This window comes from Alnus glutinosa, chromosome 12, assembly GCF_958979055.1.
Source record: "Alnus glutinosa chromosome 12, dhAlnGlut1.1, whole genome shotgun sequence".
Taxonomy (NCBI): domain Eukaryota; kingdom Viridiplantae; phylum Streptophyta; class Magnoliopsida; order Fagales; family Betulaceae; genus Alnus; species Alnus glutinosa.
In genome coordinates, this window is record NC_084897.1 from 425448 (window position 1) to 447889 (window position 22442).

The window sequence follows — 22442 nt, forward strand, 5'->3', positions numbered from 1 at the left end:
AAGCCGAACATCAGAGACCTGTAGGGTGATGCAGGAGGAAATCAGATACAACTATAGAATTAATTGGTCTATGATGTGGCGATGAGATTCATTTAGCTTAGGCAAGAAAGGAAAGGGTCAACTACTCAAGAAGGAAAGAAGAGACCTTTGGCAATTGTGATTTAGAAGATATTTTCTACCGAGTTGTCAACATCCATCAAGAGAAAGACCAAGAAGGAAAGAAGAGACTATCAACAAATCTCTTGATTTATCTTTTAAAGAATTTCCATATTTATATTTACGTTGTCGTCAAGTAATATTATAGTTATTATATTTTCTCTAATATGGTAATTCTTTGGCACCAAGTATTTCCCATTAATTTGGAGATATTCTTTGGCACCAAGTATTTCCATAATATGTTTATTTGTATTTATTTCAAGTCTTAGGAGATTTATTAGGCTTTTCGGGATTTTGCTATTTTTGATAACTTTTCAGCTATATTAGCCCGGCTTGTGGGCTTTTTCCGATAGTTGTTGATTATTGATAATTTTATCAAATTCAGAGTTTGTCTCTGTTTTCTTTAGGGTAATTTTCCTGTTTTCTTCCTTGCAAATTGCTTGTTGATTAGCCTACAGAATAATCGCTATTCTGTTCCGGCGTCATAGGGTTACTTAAGCCACTTGAAGTGCCTATGTGGAAATGGGACCAAATTGCTATAGATTTTGTCGTTGGTCTTCCAAAAGCACCAAGCAGACAAGATGCTGTATGGGTCATTGTTAATAGATTGACGAAGTGTGCCCATTTTCTCCCCATCAAAGTTACAGACTCAATGGACAACCTAGCAGAGTTATATGTGCGGGAGATTGTCAGGCTGCATGGAGTGCCTATCTCCATTGTGTCGGATCGTGATCCACGGTTCACTTCAAGATTTTGGGAGAAATTGCAGAGTGCTATGGGGACTAAGTTGAATTTTAGCACAGCTTACTATCCGCAAACCGACGACCAATCTGAGAGAACCATTCAAACTCTCGAGGATATGCTTAGGTTGTGTGTGTTGGATTTTAAAGGGAGTTGGATACGCTATTTGCCACTAGTTGAATTTGCTTATAATAATAGTTTCCAGGCAACTATTAGCATAACACTATACAAGGCATTGTATGGGCACAAATGTCGATCACCTTTGTATTGGGATGAAGCCGGCGAGAGACAGCTATTGGGGCCTGAGTTGGTGCAAGAAACGAAGCAAACAATTGCACTCATTCGAAAGCGTATGCTCACCGCTCAGAGTCGACAGAAAAGCTATGCGGATAAGCATCGCCGCGAGCTCGAGTTCGCAGTTAGGGACCTTGTATATCTCAAGGTGTCGCCAATGCGGAATGTGTATCGTTTTGGCAACAAAGGCAAGCTTAGTCCAAAGTATGTTTGGACCATTCCAAAAGCTAAAAAGAGTGAGCCCACTAGCGTACAAGATCAAAATGCCTCCTAATTTGGCGGGCGTTCACGATATTTTTCACGTCTCTCAGCTGCGGAAGTGTGTTCACGATCCATCACAGGTGATTAGTCACAAACCTTTTGGTACCTATGGTTTAAAAACTTTATTTTTTGCCCCCTATGCTTCAATTCGTATTACAGATGGTACCTGGATTTTACATTATGACACGTGTCTACTCTCAGGAGTTGACATGTGTAACGGAGATACCAATTCGGTCTTTTTCCAATACCAAGGTATCATCTGTGATACGAGTTGAAGCACATGATGCGAAAAATAAAGTTTTTAAACCACAGATACCAATACCCTATTTAACCCATATTTATATAATAGAAACTTCTTTCATGCCTCACTTCTTTTGCATCCACCAGAAAATAAATTTCAATTACCTAACCATAAAAACAGCACACGTGTTTGTCTCCCTTCCGCCCCTCAACAAATTTTTAAAAAGAGAAGAGGTTCAACAAGCTCAAGCAGTTGAAGCACTTGAGTGAAGTGCAACTAGTGAGGCATAAGATCCGTCCTGGATATTAATCAAAGTCTCATGCCTTCCTTTCTCCACAATAAACCCATTCTTAACCACAGCAATTAAATCCGCATTCTTAATTGTGGATAATCGATGGGCCACCACAATTGTAGTCCTGTTCACCATGACTTTGTCTAATGCATCTTGGACCACTTTCTCTGATTCAGCGTCTAGTGCACTGGTAGCCTCATCTAGTAATAATATCTTTGGACTTTTGATGATAGCACGTGCAATGGCTATGCGCTGCTTCTGCCCGCCGGACAATTGGAGCCCTCGTTCTCCTACTACAGTATCATAACTCTACATGTTGCATCAGGAACAAATAATTTGTGTAAGAGTACTTGCAAACATACTTCAACCAACAATTTTATACAATTTGCTTTATTCTTACTTGTTGCAGTCCACTAATGAACCTGTGGGCATTGGCCAATTCTGCTGCAGTTATAATCTCTACCTCACTTACATTTCCACCTTTTCCATATGCAATATTGGCACGAATTGTATCATTAAACAAAATTGGTTCTTGGCTTACAAGGCCCATCTGCTGCCTCAACCATTTCAATTGGAACTTTTGAATTTCGATTCCATCCAGTGTAATATGACCTGAATCTGGATCATAGAATCTTTCCAGTAATGCTATCACTGTGGACTTCCCGCTCCCGCTTTCTCCAACTAGGGCAACTGTCTGAAAGAAGACATTCACAAGAATATAATTTGAATTTAAGAGTTGTGTTGTCTTTGCCTGTTGCACAGCAAATAATGAAATTCTAAACATGATGTAAGAGAATATTACTTTACCTTGCCTGCACGAATAGACAAGTTGAGGTCTGTGAATATCTGAACATCTGGCCTAGATGGATACTTAAAGCTTACATGATGAAGCTCAATATCTCCCTTGACATCATCCAATGACATCCCAGACTCATCACTTGGGTCTATCTTTGACTTCCTGTCCATTATTGCAAAGATGGAAGCAGTAACATTCTTGGCTTTTTGAGAATCAGTGGTAAAGGAGCTTGATTGAGTAATCGCAGTAGCTGCCATGGTCAAAGCATAGAAAACCTGGAAACCACGCATAAGTGTCAAGAAGATCAAAAGATAATTTGGTGAAATGAATCTCATTTAGATTTTTCCCGAAAAATTTGAAGTTTTTGGAAAACTAAACGATAGTTATCGATGGCTCACTTACTCGAAAAACATCTGAGAATGTTGTTTTGTCTTCCTTAATCAGCCGAGCTCCAGCATAGAAAGTGATCGCGTAGAAGTTAAACAGTAAGAAGTTAGCCATTCCAAATCCTATTCCACTGATCAAGCCCTCCTTTATGCCTGCCTTCACAGGGCCTTCACATTTTTCTTCATAAAGTTGCATCACTTCCTCTTCAGCACAAAAAGAAGCTACAGTTCTTATACTCCCAACTGCGTCATTTGCTATTTGGCTTGCGTCCTCATACATTGCCTGTAACAAAGTTCACTCTTGTTAACATCCAAAGTAAGTTATCTATAGTGAAGATTGGTGCAAAGGATAAGGCCATTTGGGTGGCTTTTAAGACATAATTTTATACATGCTGTGCTACATGGGAAGCTATTTGTTCTAGGAGGCCCAGAGTTGATTTAGGGCTGGGTATCAGTTAAAATGGAGGCGGTAGGGTCTTTTCAGCTTACGAAACCGTCATAGTCGGTGAAGTCGGTTAATTCACTGATTTCATACTGGCGAGAACAATTTTCAAAAAATTTCATTACCGACTTACTTGGTTACGGACCTTACGGTTCAATTGATTGATCAGTTATAATTTATGGAGACAAAGAAATGACATTTAGCATGGGAATCAACCAAAAATAGAGGAAAGACTGCTGCAGGGGGCTGTCTGGGAAGTGAGAAGCAGAATTAGAGGTAAGGGAAAGTTTTAAAAGAATGATATGAATGTTGAGATATGTAGTACATGGGGTATAGAACATAATGTTTTGTATTGATGGGGATGATAGTTTAGGTTTATCTGCTCTGGGTTAGATATGTTGCTGTTGTTGTCTTTGTAAAGCATTAGCTGATGGGGAAGATAAAGTGTGGCTAGTTGCTTTGTTCTGTTTGTCAGTCGTTAGTGGGTTTGTTATGTTATGCAGTTTCAACTTGGGTGCTGGAGTGTGGTGTAATTCATAGTTTTTGAGTTAATACAAATTTATTCATTAAAAAAAAAAAAAAAAACCACTTTTGATGAATAATGCATCAAACATACACAAACCTTAGAAAGTTTTCATTTTAATGCATCTTGATCAAATTGTTTTTTATTTTTTTTCCCCCCCAAAAAGGATACTATTTGGCATGCTGCAGTAATAAAAATTGTCATTAGTGATAGAGCATACCTTTGCATCTGCACTGAATCCTTTCATGGACCTTCGCTGAACATATCCATTGACTACAAGCAGAGGAACCAATGCAAGGACAATTAACGCCATCCGCCAACTAGCATCAAAAGCAATGACTAAACCCGCAACCACCGATGCAATACTATGAACAATTTCAGCAAGTGCATCACCAACTAGAGCACGCACTGTTGCTGCATCTGCCGAGAGCCTTGCACCAATGGCGCTACTCGAGTTCTCAGGCTCATCGAACCAACCAACCTCCATGCGAACCACCTTTTCAAAACACATTGTTCTGATACGTTCTATTAACTTACACCCAGCCACAGCAAAAAAATACGATCTTATTGGAGCTGATAGAAATCCTACCAGACCAAGGACTATAAACATTTGTGCCCAAAAGTTCGAATCTTTCCTCAGTTCATGATGTGATTCAAAGAATATTTTGATTACACTGGAAATGAGCAAACCAAAAATCGGAAATATTACTCCACTTATGATTGCAGCTACTGTTCCAATTAGAAGCACTGGAATCTCAGGCTTATTGAGATAGGCAAGGCGGCGAATTGGGACTTCTACAGATTTTTGTGGTGGTACTGTAGGGGTATGTAGTTCTGTCGCTGAAGTATTAGTTACATCAAGTCCTGTGGGCACACCAAATGCCACTGAGAATGAGTGGCGGCTGCTATTTGCTGATGATCCCCGACTAATGGATCGTGGCATTGACACTCTTCGACTCGACTGCCGAAGACTTGACTGTCTAAGAGATTCGAAAGTAATTTCAGACTTTTCTTGATCATCTGCAGCATGTTTTGAGTCCTTGTTTACTTCTTGCAAGCGTATAAGTTGAGAGAACGCTCCATCAGGATCCTTAAGTAGGTCTGAGTGTGAACCTAATCAATAGCCAAATACATTAAGAAAGTAATAGCCAAATACACTATGAAATGAGTATCTCACGATCTCACTCCCGCCACAGTGAGAGAATTGGATCCTAATATTGATATGTAGCCAGCCGATAGTCTTATAATCTAGTGGCACTTTTTTTCCTTTCCAGTGCATAGATCTGGGGTTCAGTCCATCACAAAGACTGGAAATTACAAAAATCAAGTTTGAAGAATAGTAACTGTCAAATTACACTGTGACCAAAATACAAAAGATACAAAATAATGGTTTAGAGAATTACAAAATTTATCTTCAATGATTTGATCAGCAAGAATCTACCCACTAGGTTGGATGCATACATGATATTGGCTTAACATGTTAATGAGTAATATAGTTTGAATAATACCCATCATCAATTACCTTTTTCAACCATCTTTCCTCTGTGAATGACTGCGATCATATCAGCATTCCTCACTGTGCTCAAACGATGGGCAACAATGACAGTTGTTCGGTTAACCATAACTCTGTCCAACGCCTCTTGCACTATTTTCTCCGATTCTGCATCAAGTGCACTTGTAGCTTCATCTAGTAGTAAAATTCGTGAATCTTTCAGTATTGCTCTTGCAATGGCAATTCTCTGCTTTTGTCCACCAGACATCTGCGTTCCATGCTCACCAACCATGGTATCTAGTCCCTACAAGTAAAATAAAAATGCAAAAATAAAAATAATAATTTACGGACTTGAAAGAGGAAGACAAGTTATGGAAGGGTGAAAATTAGAACCTGTGGCAATTTATCAATGAATTTAGCTGCATTTGCCATTTCAGTCGCAGCTCTTATCTCTTCAATAGTTGCACCATCTTTTCCATATGCAATGTTGTCCTTAATGCTGGAACCAAAAAGCACAGGTTCCTGGCTGACAAGACCGATTTTCCCTCTAATCCACTTAAGCTGAAACTCTTTGAGGTTTATGTTATCTATGAGAACTTCACCAACTTGTGGATCATAGAATCTCTCTATTAGGCTGATCACTGTTGACTTCCCACTTCCACTTTCTCCAACTAAAGCTGCAGTCATGCCACTGGGGATGTAAAGAGAAAATCCATTGAATATTTGCTCATCCGGTCTGGTTGGATAGCTGAAATAAACATCCTTCAATTCTATATCTCCACGAATGTCATCCAATACTTTTCCACTTCTGTCAAAAGAATCTATGTCTGGCTTCCTCTCAATAGTCTCAAACATCTTATAGGCTGCAGCTCGGCCAGCAGCAAATGCACTCAAGCAGGGAGATGCTTGGCCTAAGGACCTGAAGCATCCATAAGATAGCAAAAGACAAGAAGTAAATAAATAATTAAATAATTCAAAAAAAGGCGCGCATACATCCATACATCCATAGGTTCATATATTTGTGTCTATCAACTCTTGTGTAAATTCAACAATATAAGCAGAATGAAGTTTTCACATACTTGTACAAGCTAAAGGAACTACAAAATGCAGCTTACATGGAAGCAGTTAAGACAGCGATAATCACATTCATCACTTGACCCCCACTGTATCCTTTCTGTATTATCAATTGTGCACCAAAATACACAGCCAACGAATAGGAGGAAAACACGATTAACATAACTGTTCCAAAACCTGCTCCGGCAGCTAAGCCTTCATGAACAGCAGATTTGTAAGCATGTACAAGAAATTTGTTGTAACTTGTTACAGCTTGCTTCTCCCGTGTAAATGATGCAACCTACATTGGAAGCAATGACAAGCGTCACACTTCTACTAACGAATAAAGAGGGAAATCAGATTTAACGTTTAAAGAGAGAGATCAATAAGTCTTTTTTCGAAAGTACTTTATTTTGACAAATCAACTTACAGTTTTGATTCCGCCAATTGTTTGTTCAACTACATTTGCTGCCTTCGCATAAGCACTTTGTCCACGGGATGCCATCTTCGATATAATCAAGGCCATCATGGCACCAGCTATCACAAGAAGAGGAATTGCAGAACACAAGACAGTGGCAAGCAGCCACCCCCTGATAAATGCTATTATAAAGCCCCCTATGAAGGTTGATATCAGCTGTATAAATTTCCCAACCTGCAATACTTGCACTGTTAGTTTTGAGGTCACCAAGTTAATTGAAACAAAATTTCGTGCATCTTTTCTTGGGTTTGATGTTATTCTTGCAGCTGTTTTTGTACCTTCTCACCCATGGCATCCTGTATGAGAACAGTGTCACCAGACATTCTCCCAACAACCTCTCCGGTGTTTGTTTCCTTATCAAAGAAAGCAACATCTTGTCTCAGTATAGTTTTAAGATACAAACCCCTTATTCCTGCAGCCTGTCTCGCCCCTGTGACCATCCAGCATGTCACCTCTGAGAAACAACAGACCCGAGATTCTTAATCTTCAACGGTTTATACATAAAAGGCTTTCTCAATGCATAAAAAATTTGTAATGATTTCAAGCGTAGAATGTACTTACGGAGGCATGCTGCGCAACCAATCCCCACTGCCAAGTAGACAAATTTTAGAGCGACCTAAAATCATATCAATGGATAATTATATAAAGGAATGAGAAGGGTGTTCAAATACATTCCTAGACATACTGTTAAATGGGTGCATCGAATATTCACCTTAAGAAAGTAGTGGAATACAAAATCAGAAATTCAAGTTCACATATTCTCAGTAAAAAAATGCATTGTTTTCCAACCTTGTTCATTTGTTTTTACCTTGGAAATTGCATGAACGATGTCATTGTTATTATTTTGGTTACTGCCGAAAGTATTGATCAATTCCCCAAATAGTACTGTCATAAGGGGCATGCCTAACCCACTCCCAACGGCTCCAATTGTGCCAACAATCATCAATGCAGTATCAGTGGAATCTGCAAATGAGAAAAGCTTGAGAAATGGAACTGTCTTGGTTTTCTCATCTCCTTTGTCATTCTGAGAGTTTTGTTGGTCTCCATTTTTGGCAGAGCTATTCTCTGCTTCTGCATTGCCTTTTGAAGTGATGGCTACATTTCTATCTGCATTGCCTTCCAGGCCGCCCTCCACAGCCATGTTACCGAGTCCAAGATATCAATCCGGATTTCAGCTATTTCAATCAGAATGACATAGAACCTAAGTTGCACCTGACGAACACAATTAATTGCTGAAATCAGCAACTGATAAATGAAGCCAGAAAAGGTGGACCAGTGGCCAATTATGAATACATTTGAGTATCAAAATGATAAGTCATTAAAAAGTCTGTATGGATTTGAGGTATTCTAAAGCTACTAGCTGTCTTGAAATTAGTAACAATATAAGAATTAGTTAGCTGCTGGTATAGGATCTGTGTTGCACCATGAGCCCTATGTTCAGTATTTAGTTGAAAGATTGTAAAAGTAAAGTTTATACAAAACATTACTGTTCCTATTACTCAAACAGTATAAGAGAATACTAAACAATTAATCACTACCAATCTCCATGGAGGAAGAGAAGCCTTGTTGATGAGATACTAAAGATTAGACACAACATTTTTCTATTTATACCGGTGGTATATATCTTTGGCTGCTTATTGTAACCAATTACCCGCAGGTTTTGCAGCAGCCCTGGTGAAATTTCTGGTGAGGCATGAGGTTAACAGTAAAAAAAAGAGACTTTTTCTTCACAGAATTTTACCAGTTAACAGAGAAAGAGGAAGCTGAACGAAACTTTTCTGTTCTTTGTCAGAAACAAAATCTCTGCAACCCTGTGGCACCCTTCAAAACTGAAGTTTCCATTCCAAGTCATCATCATCATTTAATAACATCGTATTATTGTCATGACCATTGAATGAACATAACCCAACTTCCAAAAGATCAAACATGAAACAAAAAAGAAAAAAAAATGAAAAAAGAAAGAAAGAAAGAAAGTGCTTTTGAAAGATTAATTCAGAAAAAGATCAAAAGGGTACCTGAAACTATCAGTTGATATTTTCTTACCCAAGAAAATAGTAATGAACAAGGTTCAAGTTGGTTGAACTGGACCTTACAAAAAAGATGATGCATATAATCTAATAACTCTTATATGAATGAATTGGTTTATATATATACATCTGTTTGAACGGACAGAGGTAAGTAGAGCAGAGTTGATGGAGACCATTTAATTTAAAACTCGCCGAAAAGAGAGAGAAAGATACCAGAAAACAGTCTGCTTCCAGAATGGTTGAGATTCGTATAAATTTTCAGAGTAGCAATGAGCTGTTTTAGCTTTAGCCCTCCTAGTTGTTATTGAAAACGTGCAGTGCAAGTTTGGTAGCCAGTACATATGAGCATAAATAATGATTTTTGTTGGGCCCTAGAGGAACTGGAATTAAGAGTATGCCTACGAAACAACAGAGTTGAATACATGGTTCCGCATTGGAAAGACAAAACACTCTTAACTAAAATCTGAGAACTGGGAAGGACAAAAACATTAAAGCTTTGATTGCATTTGTCGTCTTGTTATGTTGCATGCAATGTTTGGAGAATAAGATACACGCCAAGAACAGAAAAAAGATGAACAAAACCTCTTCTAGATGTCCCCTGTACATATCAGGATCCTCTACCATTATTTGTCTGAATTTGAGAAAATTCAGGCAGATGATTATGAAAGACTACTTACGAGACTTACCTGACCGGATAAGTGGTTGAACATCTCAATTTTTATTTAGTCAGGTAAGTCCCATAAATCGTCTCTCAATTTTTATCTCAATTTCAAACTAATAATATATAGAGGATCTTAATCCTCCATGTACCACATTGTTTTGGAATATGCCAAACAAAAGAGACAAAAAGTATGTGGTTCCCCTCACATCATCTTGTGCAAACCGACTCCAGTACTTGATCAAGCAGGTGCTAACGTGCCAAATAAAAAATAAAAAAAAAGGCATGGAAGAATAGATAACTCCCGACTATTGCGATTCCCCCATGTCTGATTCTCGCACCCACGCATCATATGATCACTCCGGCCAGATTCTTTATAATTCTGTTGACTATTATTTTCGCTCCTATCAAATACCGTAAAATATCGAAATCATTTTTCAGAAATTATTTTACACGCTTAAACAAACGGAGAATAATATTTATTTCTCCTTTCCTCCAAATTCTAAGGCCCCTACCACCTACCGCTTAACCGATACCTAGCCCTAGCTGCGCCCAAATCCTCCATACCTTGTGCCACCACATTTGGTGCCTCCATACTCGACATGCCCCTCGGCCAGCCCCACCATTATGTTCAAACAACCCTTCAATAATGAAGTTTTCATCATCATTGAGGTTCTCCTCATAAACGGGTGGCCAATTTATAAGAGCAGGGTGACATTGATAAACGGGTCGTACTGGTATCCCGTCTTCATCATGATTCTCTTCCCCATCACACTCGGTGCTGCTTGCATCCAAGTGAACGCTTCCTGCAGTTGGTGCATTGATGGTTGAAGTCCTTGACGTAGTTCCTACTATGATCGCTCATTCGATAGTTGGAATTTTGTCAGTTCGGCTTGGCAAGGCTCCTCCATCTTGCGATCGGCTTCGTTAGAGGCAGTGGTGGAGCCAGAAATTTAAGGTTGCAGTGGCATAACTGAAATAATAAAATTTCATGACAAAATAATTTTTTTTTCCTTAATATAGTATGCTTATAATATATATATATATATGATAAAATTGGTTCATAACACAGAAAAACAACACAAGATCATACACGCCCTATCCATATTCATCCCATGCTTTTACTAATTGATTACATTGCACTTCAAACATAATTGGCCTCTTCGTTAGTCAAAATCATGAACGAGGTAACCCCATCCATCCTTTAAGCATTCCTGCCAATGCATTTTAATTCAGGGTTTTTGGTATGAGCTTGAAAGATTTTTGTCAGTAAGCTACTTGGAACCTTTGACTTTGGAGCTAGCATCTCTACCATGTGATTTAATGCTTCTTAATATTATTTGGTAGAATTTTATGTGTAAGGTATAATTCAGAACTTGATGGTATGTGTAACGTCCCACATCGCTTGGGAATGAGGATGTGCTTATATGTATAAATGCACCCTTTATGACACAACGCGTTTTAAAGTTGTAATGGTCATGAACCTATCAGAACTCCGCAGTTAAGCGTGCTTCTGCGAGAGTAATCCCAGGATGAGTGACCTCCTGGGAAGTCTGATATGGGGAGCCAAAAGCGGACAGTATTGTGTCATTGGGGTGGATCGTTACAAATGGTATCAGAGCCATTGCCCAGCCTGAGATGGTGGGAGCGTGTACAAGCCCAATAAGGGACGCCAGCGGGGACGCTGGGTCCAAAGAGGGGGTGATTGTAACGTCCCATATCGCCTGGGAATGAGGATGTGCTTATATGTATAAATGCACCATTTATGACACAACGCGTTTTAAAGTCGTGATGGTCATGAACCTATCAGAACTCCGCAGTTAAGCGTGCTTCTGCGAGAGTAATCCCAGGATGGGTAACCTCCTGAGAAGTCTGATATGGGGAGCCAAAAGCGGACAGTATTGTGTCATTGGGGTGGATCGTTACAGTATGCACTAGAACCCTAGACATTTTTGAATTGGCATCAATTTTGTGGTATACATTGAATAGTCACAAGTTTGATTCATGGTCCTACCTTATGCAAATTCCTCTTAGATGATGCTCAACCCCAAAGCAGAAGTCATTCATCTTCGTATATTTTGTGCATATTATATATGATTGCTAATAGAGTGTGCCTATGTTCAAATAAAAAATAATAAGAATAATAATAATAAATCATATTCTAATGTTTATTGGGTGAGGATTTGTTTACCACTGATCCGTATACAAAATCTTTATGTGGACAGAGCTAACCATTTTTTCTAGTGAAGGATTCCTTTGCAATTGTTAGTATGAGTTCGTCTTTGTATGCAATCTGTTACTGTTTTGCAGGAACAGAAATCAGTTGGGAGGAAAAATCCACCTGCTCGACCATTAGGCATGATTTAAGGTCAAGCCACAAGCGAAAAAAAGAAGAAGATGCAAAGTTAGATCCAGGAACTTTGAAAAAACCTTCAAATGTAGTGAAAATCCTGGGTGTTGATCCTGGAAAATTTTCGGATTCAGTGACAACATCGAATAGTGATACAAACGAGCCCCAAGATGTTGGTATAGTTGGTCTAGTTTCATATAATGATGAAGGTGAAGATAATTGTTAGTGGTACTTTGGTTAATTAGGGTGATACCATGAAAACTAGGGAGTATAATATTTATATAACAGAAGCTTCTTTTGTGCCTCACTTCTTTTCCACTCACCAGTAAATACATTTCAATTACCTAACCATAAAAACAACACACGTGTTTATGTCTCCCTTCCACCCATCAACAAATTTTTAAAAGGGGGAGAGGTTCAACAAGCTCAAGCAGTTGAACCACTCGAGTGAAGTGCTACTAGTGAGGCATAAAATCCGTCCTGGATATTAATCAAAGTCTCGTGCCTTCCTTTCTCCACAATAACCCCATTCTTAACCACAGCAATTAAATCCGCATTCTTAATTGTGGATAATCGATGGGCCACCACAATTGTAGTCTTATTCATCATAACTCTGTCTAATGCATCTTGAACCACTTTCTCTGACTCAGCGTCTAGTGCACTGGTAGCCTCATCTAGTAGTAATATCTTTGGACTTTTGATGATAGCACGTGCAATGGCTATGCGCTGCTTCTGCCCGCCAGACAATTGGAGCCCTCGTTCTCCTACTACAGTATCATAACTCTACATGTTGCATCAGGAACAAATAATTTGTGTAAGAGTACTTGCAAATATACTTCAATCAACAATTTTATGCAATTTGCATTGTTCTTACTTGTTGCAGTCCACTAATGAACCTGTGGGCATTGGCCAATTCTGCTGCAGTTATAATCTCTGCCTCATCTACATTTTCACCTTTTCCGTATGCAATATTGGCACGAATTGTGTCATTAAACAAAACTGGTTCTTGGCTTACAAGGCCCATCTGCTGCCTCAACCATTTCAATTGGAACTTTTGAATTTCGATTCCATCCAGTGTAATATGACCTGAATCTGGATCATAGAATCTTTCCAGTAATGCTATCACTGTGGATTTCCCGCTCCCGCTTTCTCCAACTAGGGCAACTGTCTGAAAGAAGACATTCACAAGAATATAATTTGAATTTGAGAGTTGTGTTGTCTTTGCCTGTTGCAGCAAATAATGAAATTCTAAACATGATGTAAGATAATATTACTTTACCTTGCCTGCACAGATAGCCAAGTTAAGGTCTGCGAAAATCTGAACATCTGGCCTAGATGGATACTTAAAGCTTACATGATGAAGCTCAATATCTCCCTTGACATCATCCAATGACATCCCAGACTCATCACTTGGGTCTATCTTTGACTTCCTGTCCACTATTGCAAAGATGGAAGCAGTAGCATTCTTGGCTTTTTGAGAATCAGTGGTAACGGAGCTTGATTGAGTAACCGCAGTAGCTGCCATGGTTAAGGCAAAGAAAACCTGGAAACCACACATAAGTGTCAAGAAGATCAAAAGATAATTTGGTGGAATGAATCTCATTTAGATTTTTCCTAGAAAATTTGAAGTTTTTGGAAAACCAAACGGTAGTTATCAATGGCTTACTTACTCGGAAAACATCTGAGAATGTTGTTTTGCCTTCCTTAATCAGCCGAGCTCCAGCATAAAAAGTGATCGCGTAGACGCTAAACAGTAAGAAGTTAGCCATTCCAAATCCTATTCCACTGATCAACCCCTCCTTTATGCCTGCCTTAACAGGGCCTTCACATTTTTCTTCATAAAGTTGCATCACTTTCTCTTCAGCACAGAAAGAAGCTACAGTTCTTATACTCCCAACTGCGTCATTTGCTATTTGGCTTGCGTCCTCATACATTGCCTGCAACAAAGTTCACTCTTGTTAACATCCAAAGTAGGTTGTCTATGGTGAAGATTGGTGCAAAGGATAAGGCCATTTGGGTGGCTTTTAAGACAATTTTGTACATGCTGTGCTACATGGGAAGCTATTCGTTCTAGGAGGCCTACAGTTGATTTAGGGCTGTGTATCTGTTAAAACAGTGGCGGTAGGGTCTTTTCCGCCTACCGAACCGCCATAGTCAGTGAAGTCGGTTAATTCGCCGATTTCATACTGGCAAGAAATATTTTTGACAATTTTCGTTACTGACTTGCTCAGTTACGGACCTTACAGTTTGATTGATTATTTGGTTATAATTTATGGAGACAAAGAAATGACATTTAGCATGGGAATCAACCTAAAATAGAGGAAAGACTGCTGTAGGGGATTGTCTGGGAAGTGAGAAACAGAATTAGAGGTAAGTGGAAGTTTTAAAGGAATGATAAGAAGGTTGAGATATGTAGTAAATGGGGTATAGTACATAATGTTTTGTATTGATGGGGAAGATAGGTTGGGTTGATTTCCTCTGGGTTTAGATAGTTTGTTGTTGTTGTCTTTGTAAAGCATTAGCTGATGGGGAAGATAAAATGTGGTTAGTTTGCTGTTCTGTTTGTTAGTTGTTAGTTGGTTTGTAAAGTTTTTGCTGTTTCAACTTGGTTGCTGGAGTGTGGTGTAATTTCGTAGTTTTTGTGTTAATACAAATTTATTCATTAAAAAAATAATCACTTTTGATGAATAATTCATTAAACATACTCAAACCTTAGAAAGTTTTCATTTTAATGCATCTTGATCAAATTGCTTTCTTAGTTTTTTTTTCCCCCTAAAAAGGATACTATTTGGCATGCTGCAGCAACAAAAATTGTCATTATTGGTAGAGCATACCTTTGCATCTGCACTGAATCCTTTCATGGACCTACGCTGAACATATCCATTGACTCCAAGCAGAGGAACCAATGCAAGGACAATTAACGCCATCCGCCAACTAGCATCAAAAGCAATGACTAAACCTGCAACCACTGATGCCATACTCTGAACAATTTGAGCTAGCGCATCACCAACTAGCGCACGCACTGTTGCTGCATCTACCGAGAGCCTTGCTCCAATGGCACCGCTTGAGTTCTCAGGCTCATCGAACCAACCAACCTCCATGCGAAGAACCTTTTCAAAACACATTGCTCTGATACGTTCAATTAACTTACACCCAGCCACAGCAAAAAAGTACGATCTTATTGGAACTGACAGAAAAGCTACCAGACCAAGGACTATGAACATTATTGCCCAAAACTTCGAATCTTTTCTTAGTTCATTATGTGATTCAAAGAATATTTTGATTACACTAGAAATTAGCAAACCAAAAATCGGAAATACTACTCCACTTATGATTGCAGCTACTGTTCCAATTAGAAGGACTGGAATCTCAGGCTTATTGAGATAGGCAAGGCGGCGAATTGGGACTTCTACAGATTTTTGTGGTGCTACTGAAGGGCTATCTAGTTCTGTCGTTGAAGTATTAGTCACATCAAGTCCAGTGGGCACACCAAATGCGACTGAGAATGAGTGGCGGCTGCTATTTGCTGATGATCCCCGACTAATGGATCGTGGCATTGACGCTCTTTGACTAGACTGCCGAAGACTTGACTGTCTAAGAGATTCCAAAGTAATTTCAGACTTTTCTTGATCATCTACAGCATGTTTTGAGTCCTTGTTTACTTCTTGCAAGCGTATAAGTTGAGAGAACGCTCCATCAGGATCCTTAAGTAAGTCTGAGTGTGAACCTAATCAATAGCCAAATAAACCATGAAATGAGAATCTCACAATCTTTCCCCAGCCACAGTGAGAGAATTGGATCCTAATATTCATGTATAGCCAGCCAATAGTCTTATAATCTAGTGGCAGTTTTTCTCCTTTCCAGTGCATAGATCTGGGGTTCGGTCCATCACTAAGACTGGAAATTACAAAAAACAAGTTTGAAGAAAAGTAATTGTCAAACTGCACATAAAAACTAAGCAATTTTCAAAAATTACACTTTTACCACAATACAAAAAGATACACAATAATGGTTCAGAGCATTACTAAATTTATCTACAATAATTTGATCAGCAAGAATCTACCCACTAGGTTGGATGCATACATGATAATGGCTTAACATGTTAATGAGTAATATTGTATGAATAATACCTATCATCAATTACCTTTTTCAACCATCTTTCCTCTGTGAATGACTGCGATCATATCAGCATTCCTCACTGTGCTCAAACGATGGGCAACAATGAGAGTTGTTCGGTTAACCATAATTCTGTCCAACGCCTCTTGCACTACTTTCTCCGATTCTGCATCAAGTGCACTTGTGGCTTCATCTAGTAGTAAAATTCGTGGATCTTTCAAGATTGCTCTTGCAATGGCAATTCTCTGCTTTTGTCCACCAGACATCTGTGTTCCATGCTCACCCACCATCGTATCAAGTCCCTAGAAATAGAATAAAAATCCCAAAATAAAAATAATAATTTTTGGACTTGAAAGATGAAAACAAGGTCTGAAAGGGTGAAAGTTAGAACCTGTGGCAATTTATCAATGAATTTAGCTGCATTTGCCAGTTCAGTTGCAGCTCTTATCTCTTCAATAGTTGCACCATCTTTTCCATATGCAATGTTGTCCTTAATGCTAGAACCAAAAAGCACAGGTTCCTGGCTGACAAGACCGATTTTCCCCCTAATCCACTTAAGCTGAAACTCTTTGAGGTTTATGTTATCTATGAGAACTTCACCAACTTGTGGATCATAGAATCTCTCTATTAGGCTGACCACTGTTGACTTCCCACTTCCACTTTCTCCAACTAAAGCTGCAGTCATGCCACTGGGGATGTAAAGAGAAAATCCATTGAATATTTGCTCATCCGGTCTGGTTGGATAGCTGAAATAAACATCCTTCAATTCTATATCTCCACGAATGTCATCCAATACTTTTCCACTTCTATCAAAAGAATCTATATCTGGCTTCCTCTCAATAGTCTCAAACATCTTATAGGCTGCAGCTCGGCCAGCAGCAAATGCACTCAAGCAGGGAGATGCTTGGCCTAAGGACCTGAAGCATCCATAAGATAGCAAAAGACAAGAAGTAAATAAATAATTAAATAATCCAAAAAAGGCGTGCATACATCCATACATCCATAGGTTCATATATTTGTGTGTATCAGCTCTTGTGTAAATTCAACAACATAAGCAGAATGAAGTTTTCACATACTTCTACAAGCTAAAGGAACTACAAAATGCAACTTACATGGAAGCAGTTAAGACAGCGATAATCACATTCATCACTTGACCCCCATTGTATCCTTTCTCTATTATCAATTTTGCACCAAAATACACAGCCAACGAATAGGAGGAAAACACGATTAACATAACTGTTCCAAAACCTGCTCCGGCAGCTAAGCCTTCATGAACACCAGATTTGTAAGCATGTACAAGAAATTTGCTGTAACTTGTTACAGCTTGCTTCTCCCCTGTAAATGATGCAACCTACATTGGAAGCAATGACAAGCGTCACACTTCTACTAAAGAATAAAGAGGGAAATCAGATTTAACTGTTTAAAGAGAGAGATCAATAAGTCTTTTTTTCAAAAGTATTTTATTTTGACAAATGGACTTACAGTTTTGATTCCGCCAATTGTTTGTTCAACTACATTTGCTGCCTTCGCATAAGCACTTTGTCCACGGGATGCCATCTTTGATATAATCAAGGCCACCATGGCACCAGCTATCACAAGTAGAGGAATTGCAGAACACAAGACAACGGCAAGAAGCCACCCCCTGATAAACGCTATTATAAAGCCCCCAATGAAGGTTGATATCAGCTGTATAAATTTCCCAACCTGCAATACATGCACTGTTAGTTTTGAGGTGACCAAGTTAATTGAAACAAAATTTCGTGTATCTTTCCTTGGTTTTGATGTTATTCTTGCTGCTGTTTTTGTACCTTCTCACCCACGGCATCCTGTATGAGAACCGTGTCACCAGACATTCTCCCAACAACCTCTCCGGTGTTGGTTTCCTTATCAAAGAAAGCAACATCTTGTCTCAGTATAGTTTTAAGATACAAACCCCTTATTCCTGCAGCCTGTCTCGCCCCTGTGACCATCCAGCATGTCACCTCTGACAAACAACAGACCCGAGATTCTTAATCTTCAACCGTTTATGCATAAAAGGCTTTCTCAATGCATAAAAAATCTGTAATGATTTCAAGCGTAGAATGTACTTACGGAGGCATGCTGCGCAACCAATCCCCACTGCCAAGTAGACAAATTTTAGAGCAACCTAAAATCATATCAATGGATAATTATATAAAGGAATGAGCAGGGGGTTCAAATACATTCCTAGACATACTGTTAAATGGGTGCATCGAATATTCACCTTAAGAAAGTAGTGGAATACAAAATCAGAAATTCAAGTTCACATATTCTCAGTAAAAAATGCATTGTTTTCCAACCTTGTTCATTGGTTTTTACCTTGGAAATTGCACGAACGATGTCATTGTTATTATTTTGGTTACTGCCGAAAGCATTGATCAATTCCCCAAATAGTATTGTCATAAGGGGCATGCCTAACCCACTCCCAACGGCTCCAATTGTGCCAACAATCATCAATGCAGTATCAGTGGAATCTGCAAATGAGAAAAGCTTGAGAAATGGAACTGTCTTGGTTTTCTCATCTCCTTTGTCATTCTGAGAGTTTTGTTGGTCTCCATTCATGGCAGAGCTATTCTCTGCTTCTGTATTGCCTTTTGAAGTGATGGCCACATTTCTATCTGCATCGCCTTCGAGGCCGCCCTCCACCGCCATATTACAGAGTCCAAGATACCAATTCTGTTTCCAGCTATTTCAATCAGAATGAAATAGAACCTAAATTGCACCTGCAGAACAGAATTAATTGCTGAAATCAGCAACTGATAAATGAAGCCAGAAAAGTTGGACCAGTGGCCAATTATGAATATATTAGAGTATCAAAATGATAATTCATGAAATAGTCTGTATGGATTTGAGGTATTCTAAAGCTACTAACTGTCTTGAAATTAGTAACAATATAAGAATTAGTTAGCTGTTGGTATAGGATCTGTGTTGCACCAAGAGCCCTATGTTGTGTTTATAGTTGAAAGATTGTAAAAGTAAAGTTTATAAAAAACATTACTATTCCTATTACTCAAACAGTGGAAGAGTATACTAAACAATTCACTACCAATCTCCATGGAGGAAGAGAAGCCTTGTTGATGAGATTGTAAAGATCGATGAGACAACATTTTTCTATTAACACCGGTGGCATATATCTTTGGCTGCTTATTTTAACCAATTACCCGCAGGTTTTGCAGCAGCCCTCGTGAAATTTCTGGTGAGGCATGATCAGGTTAACAGTAAAAAAAACAGACTTTTTCTACACAAAATTTTACCTGTTAGCAGAGAAAGAGGAAGCTGAACGTAACTTTCCTGTTCTTTGTCAGAAACAAAATCTCTACAACCCTGTGGCACCCTGCAAAACTGAAGTTCCCGTTCCAAGTCATCATCATCATTCAAAAACATCGTATTATAGTCATGACCATTGAATGAACATAACCCAACTGCCAAAAGATCATAAAAGAAAATTGAAAAAAAAAAAGAAAGTAAGAAAGAAGAAAGATCTATTGAAAGATTAATTCAGCAAAAGATTAAAAAGGGTACCTGAAACTATCGGTTGATATTTTCTTACACAAGAAAATAGTAATGATTCAAGTTGGTTGAACTTGACCTTTCAAAAAAGATTATGCATAAAATCTAATAACTCTTATACGAATGAATTGGTTTATATATATACATCTGTTTGAACGGACAGAGGTAAGTACAGCAGAGTTGATGGATACCATTTAATTTAAAACTCGCCGAAAAGAGAGAGAAAGATAGATAGATTTAACAAAGGATTAAAGAACCCAAAAAACAGTCAGCTTCTAGAATGGTTGACATTACTATAAATTTGCAGTGTAGCAATGATCTGTTTTATAAGCTTTAGCCCTCCTAATTGTTACTGAAAACGTGCAATGCAAGTTTGGCGGCCAGTATGCGCATAAATAATGATTTTTGTTGGGCCCTAGAGGAACTGGAATTAAGAGTATGCCTATGAAACAACAGAGTTGAATACATGGTTCCGCATTGGAAAGACAAAACACTCTTAACTAAAATCTGAGAACTGGGAAGGACAAAAACATTAAAGCTTTGATTGCATTTGTCGTCTTGTTATGTTGCATGCAATGTTTGGAGAACAAAATGCAGGCCAAGAACAGAAAAAAAGAAGAACAAAACCCCTTCTGGATGTCCCACGTACCACGTTGTTTTGGAATGTGCCAAACAAAAAGAGACAAAAGTATGTGGTTCCCCTCACATCATCTTGTGCAGACCGATTCCAGTACTTGATCAAGCAGGTGCTAATGTGCCAAATAAAAAAAGGGCAAAATTTTCAAATTAATACAAAAAATTAAATACAGCGTTGAATAAAAGATAATTGCATAAAAAAAAAAAAATTAAAAAAAAAAAAAAAAAAAAAAAAAAAAAAAATTAAAAAAAAAGCATGGCAGAATAGATAATTGATGGAGTTAGATCTTGTGTGTTGCGTTTACCGGACTATTGCGATTCTCCCATGCCTGATTCTCGCATCCACGCTTTCACGTCGTCACTCCAGATTCTTTATATATATATATGTATATGCCAGTTGATTCAAATACTGGGTTTCTTCTCGTAATTCTAACTAATATTTTTTTCTCCTTTCCTCGAAATTCTAAGGCGTGAAAGTGTCATTTGTCTTCTTTATAATTGTTAATTAACGTGGCGGGGTCCTCCACCATATGCGCCTTGTTTTTCTTCTTCTTCTTTTTTTAAAGCCTATTCGTCCGTGAGAACTATAATGGAAATGAATTCAACATCCTTAGAAATCGTCATCAGTGACATCAATGGGGAAATTAGTTAGATTATGCATTCTTGTGGGCATTAACACACTCCCTTCTCACTAATCCCAAATTTAGAGAGCCGATATATTACGTGAACGATTTATCAAATACGTAACGTGATATATTTTTCAATCATAAAGTTTAGAATTAATTTTTTTTTTTTGTTTTTATTAATCACACACCTTTGTAAATTAATAAAAAAAATTACAAAAACATAGAATAAGCGATAAACTATCACCTCTACGACTTAAGAAATTAAATAAAGATAACTACTGCAATATTGACTCTCAAAAAGATAACAACTACATGTTATATCCCTTATAACTAAAATAATTAAACATAATCTTAAACAAAATTTAAATATTCTTCTCTCTTGTATTCATGATCAGCACTCTCTTAAACTGTAGTGCATGCGGCCGCTATGCTAAGCTCCGGCCCTCTTCTATTCTTTTTCTTTCTCTTATCAGTATTTTGCGGCGCTCAAGTCAAAGAATCACATAAACGTGGGCAGAAGTTGGCTGATTCATTCAACAACCTACTTAATTCCTCTGCAAATCTGAAATAATAACCCAATGATTTGCCATCTTTTTCAAAATTGCTTCTTTTTCAAACTTATGACAGTTTGCTTGCTTGCTTGCTTGTAACCTTGTTGCTAGTCAGTATCTGGGTAACATTCTAATTGGGCATAGCATAACTCAGTCTCATCAGCCTATCAATAGAACCCAATTCTATTAATATTAATAAGATTGACAATTTCTATTTCGAAAGTCAATGCATGTCGTTCAACCAAATTGAAAATTTCGTGAGGAAAACTCAACTATATATCACTACTGCCGACATTGAATCCAATTTCTTTTCATTTTAAAATATTTATGCCCCAAAGATTGGAGATATTATTCATCCCAAACGCCACCAAGTTAGGTACCAAACGGTTCTCCTTGGACCAACCAACATGAAGCATTGAAGTTCACACTTTTCGATGATGATCTCTGGTGTTTTAAGACCGGCCATGGTTGGTTGCATGGTTGGACTAGGTCGTTGTCCGAATAATATTCTTCTTCCAAGCCCCATATATAGAATTCGCATCATATGTAATCATATATCATAGCTTGTCCACATGTCAATAGAATAATTCCCATCATTAATGTTTCAGGCTAAGAAACGGTCCACCCAAGCAGCTTGAAATATCTGGACATTCTTATTTAACTAACTAATTAAAACCAACGTATTGTTATTACACAGGTGTAAAATTGAAGAAAATAGTGGATGCAAGAAAGAAAGAAATTAAGAGCACGGGAATTTTGGGTGCATGGTTCGACCTTGAATGCCTATGTCAACTT

General features: G+C 38.2%; 2 protein-coding genes across 8 annotated transcripts; both read right to left on the minus strand.

Moving 5' to 3' along the window:
- Positions 1 to 1805: 1805 nt before the first annotated feature.
- On the minus strand, positions 1806 to 9554 carry LOC133851380 (ABC transporter B family member 4-like). Of its 4 annotated transcripts, none has more exons than XM_062287781.1 (14): positions 9171 to 9302; positions 8897 to 9064; positions 7964 to 8367; positions 7717 to 7771; positions 7434 to 7609; positions 7108 to 7329; positions 6740 to 6978; positions 6018 to 6543; positions 5655 to 5928; positions 4353 to 5245; positions 3184 to 3450; positions 2793 to 3056; positions 2386 to 2679; positions 1806 to 2294 (listed from the first exon to the last, which is right to left on the minus strand). In XM_062287781.1, exons 3-14 carry the CDS (start codon positions 8294 to 8296, stop codon positions 1938 to 1940), a joined length of 3900 nt encoding a protein of 1299 aa, XP_062143765.1. In that variant the 5' UTR covers positions 8297 to 8367; positions 8897 to 9064; positions 9171 to 9302; the 3' UTR covers positions 1806 to 1937. The 4 variants fall into 4 exon arrangements, with proteins under 4 accessions (XP_062143765.1, XP_062143766.1, XP_062143768.1 ...); XM_062287782.1 differs by having other exon boundaries at positions 8897 to 8984; positions 9171 to 9278; XM_062287784.1 differs by lacking the exons at positions 8897 to 9064; positions 9171 to 9302 and adding an exon at positions 9396 to 9554.
- Positions 9555 to 12440: 2886 nt separating this feature from the next.
- Positions 12441 to 20910, minus strand: LOC133852468 (ABC transporter B family member 4-like). Of its 4 annotated transcripts, none has more exons than XM_062289235.1 (15): positions 20776 to 20910; positions 20484 to 20583; positions 19579 to 19666; positions 18644 to 19047; positions 18398 to 18452; positions 18115 to 18290; positions 17789 to 18010; positions 17419 to 17657; positions 16698 to 17223; positions 16335 to 16608; positions 15025 to 15917; positions 13861 to 14127; positions 13470 to 13733; positions 13065 to 13358; positions 12441 to 12973 (listed from the first exon to the last, which is right to left on the minus strand). In XM_062289235.1, the coding sequence occupies exons 4-15, from the start codon at positions 18974 to 18976 to the stop codon at positions 12617 to 12619; spliced, it is 3900 nt and encodes a 1299-aa protein (XP_062145219.1). In that variant the 5' UTR covers positions 18977 to 19047; positions 19579 to 19666; positions 20484 to 20583; positions 20776 to 20910; the 3' UTR covers positions 12441 to 12616. The 4 variants fall into 4 exon arrangements, with proteins under 4 accessions (XP_062145219.1, XP_062145217.1, XP_062145218.1 ...); XM_062289233.1 differs by having other exon boundaries at positions 19579 to 19746; XM_062289234.1 differs by lacking the exons at positions 20484 to 20583; positions 20776 to 20910 and adding an exon at positions 19847 to 20002.
- Between the last annotated feature and the right edge of the window lie 1532 nt (positions 20911 to 22442).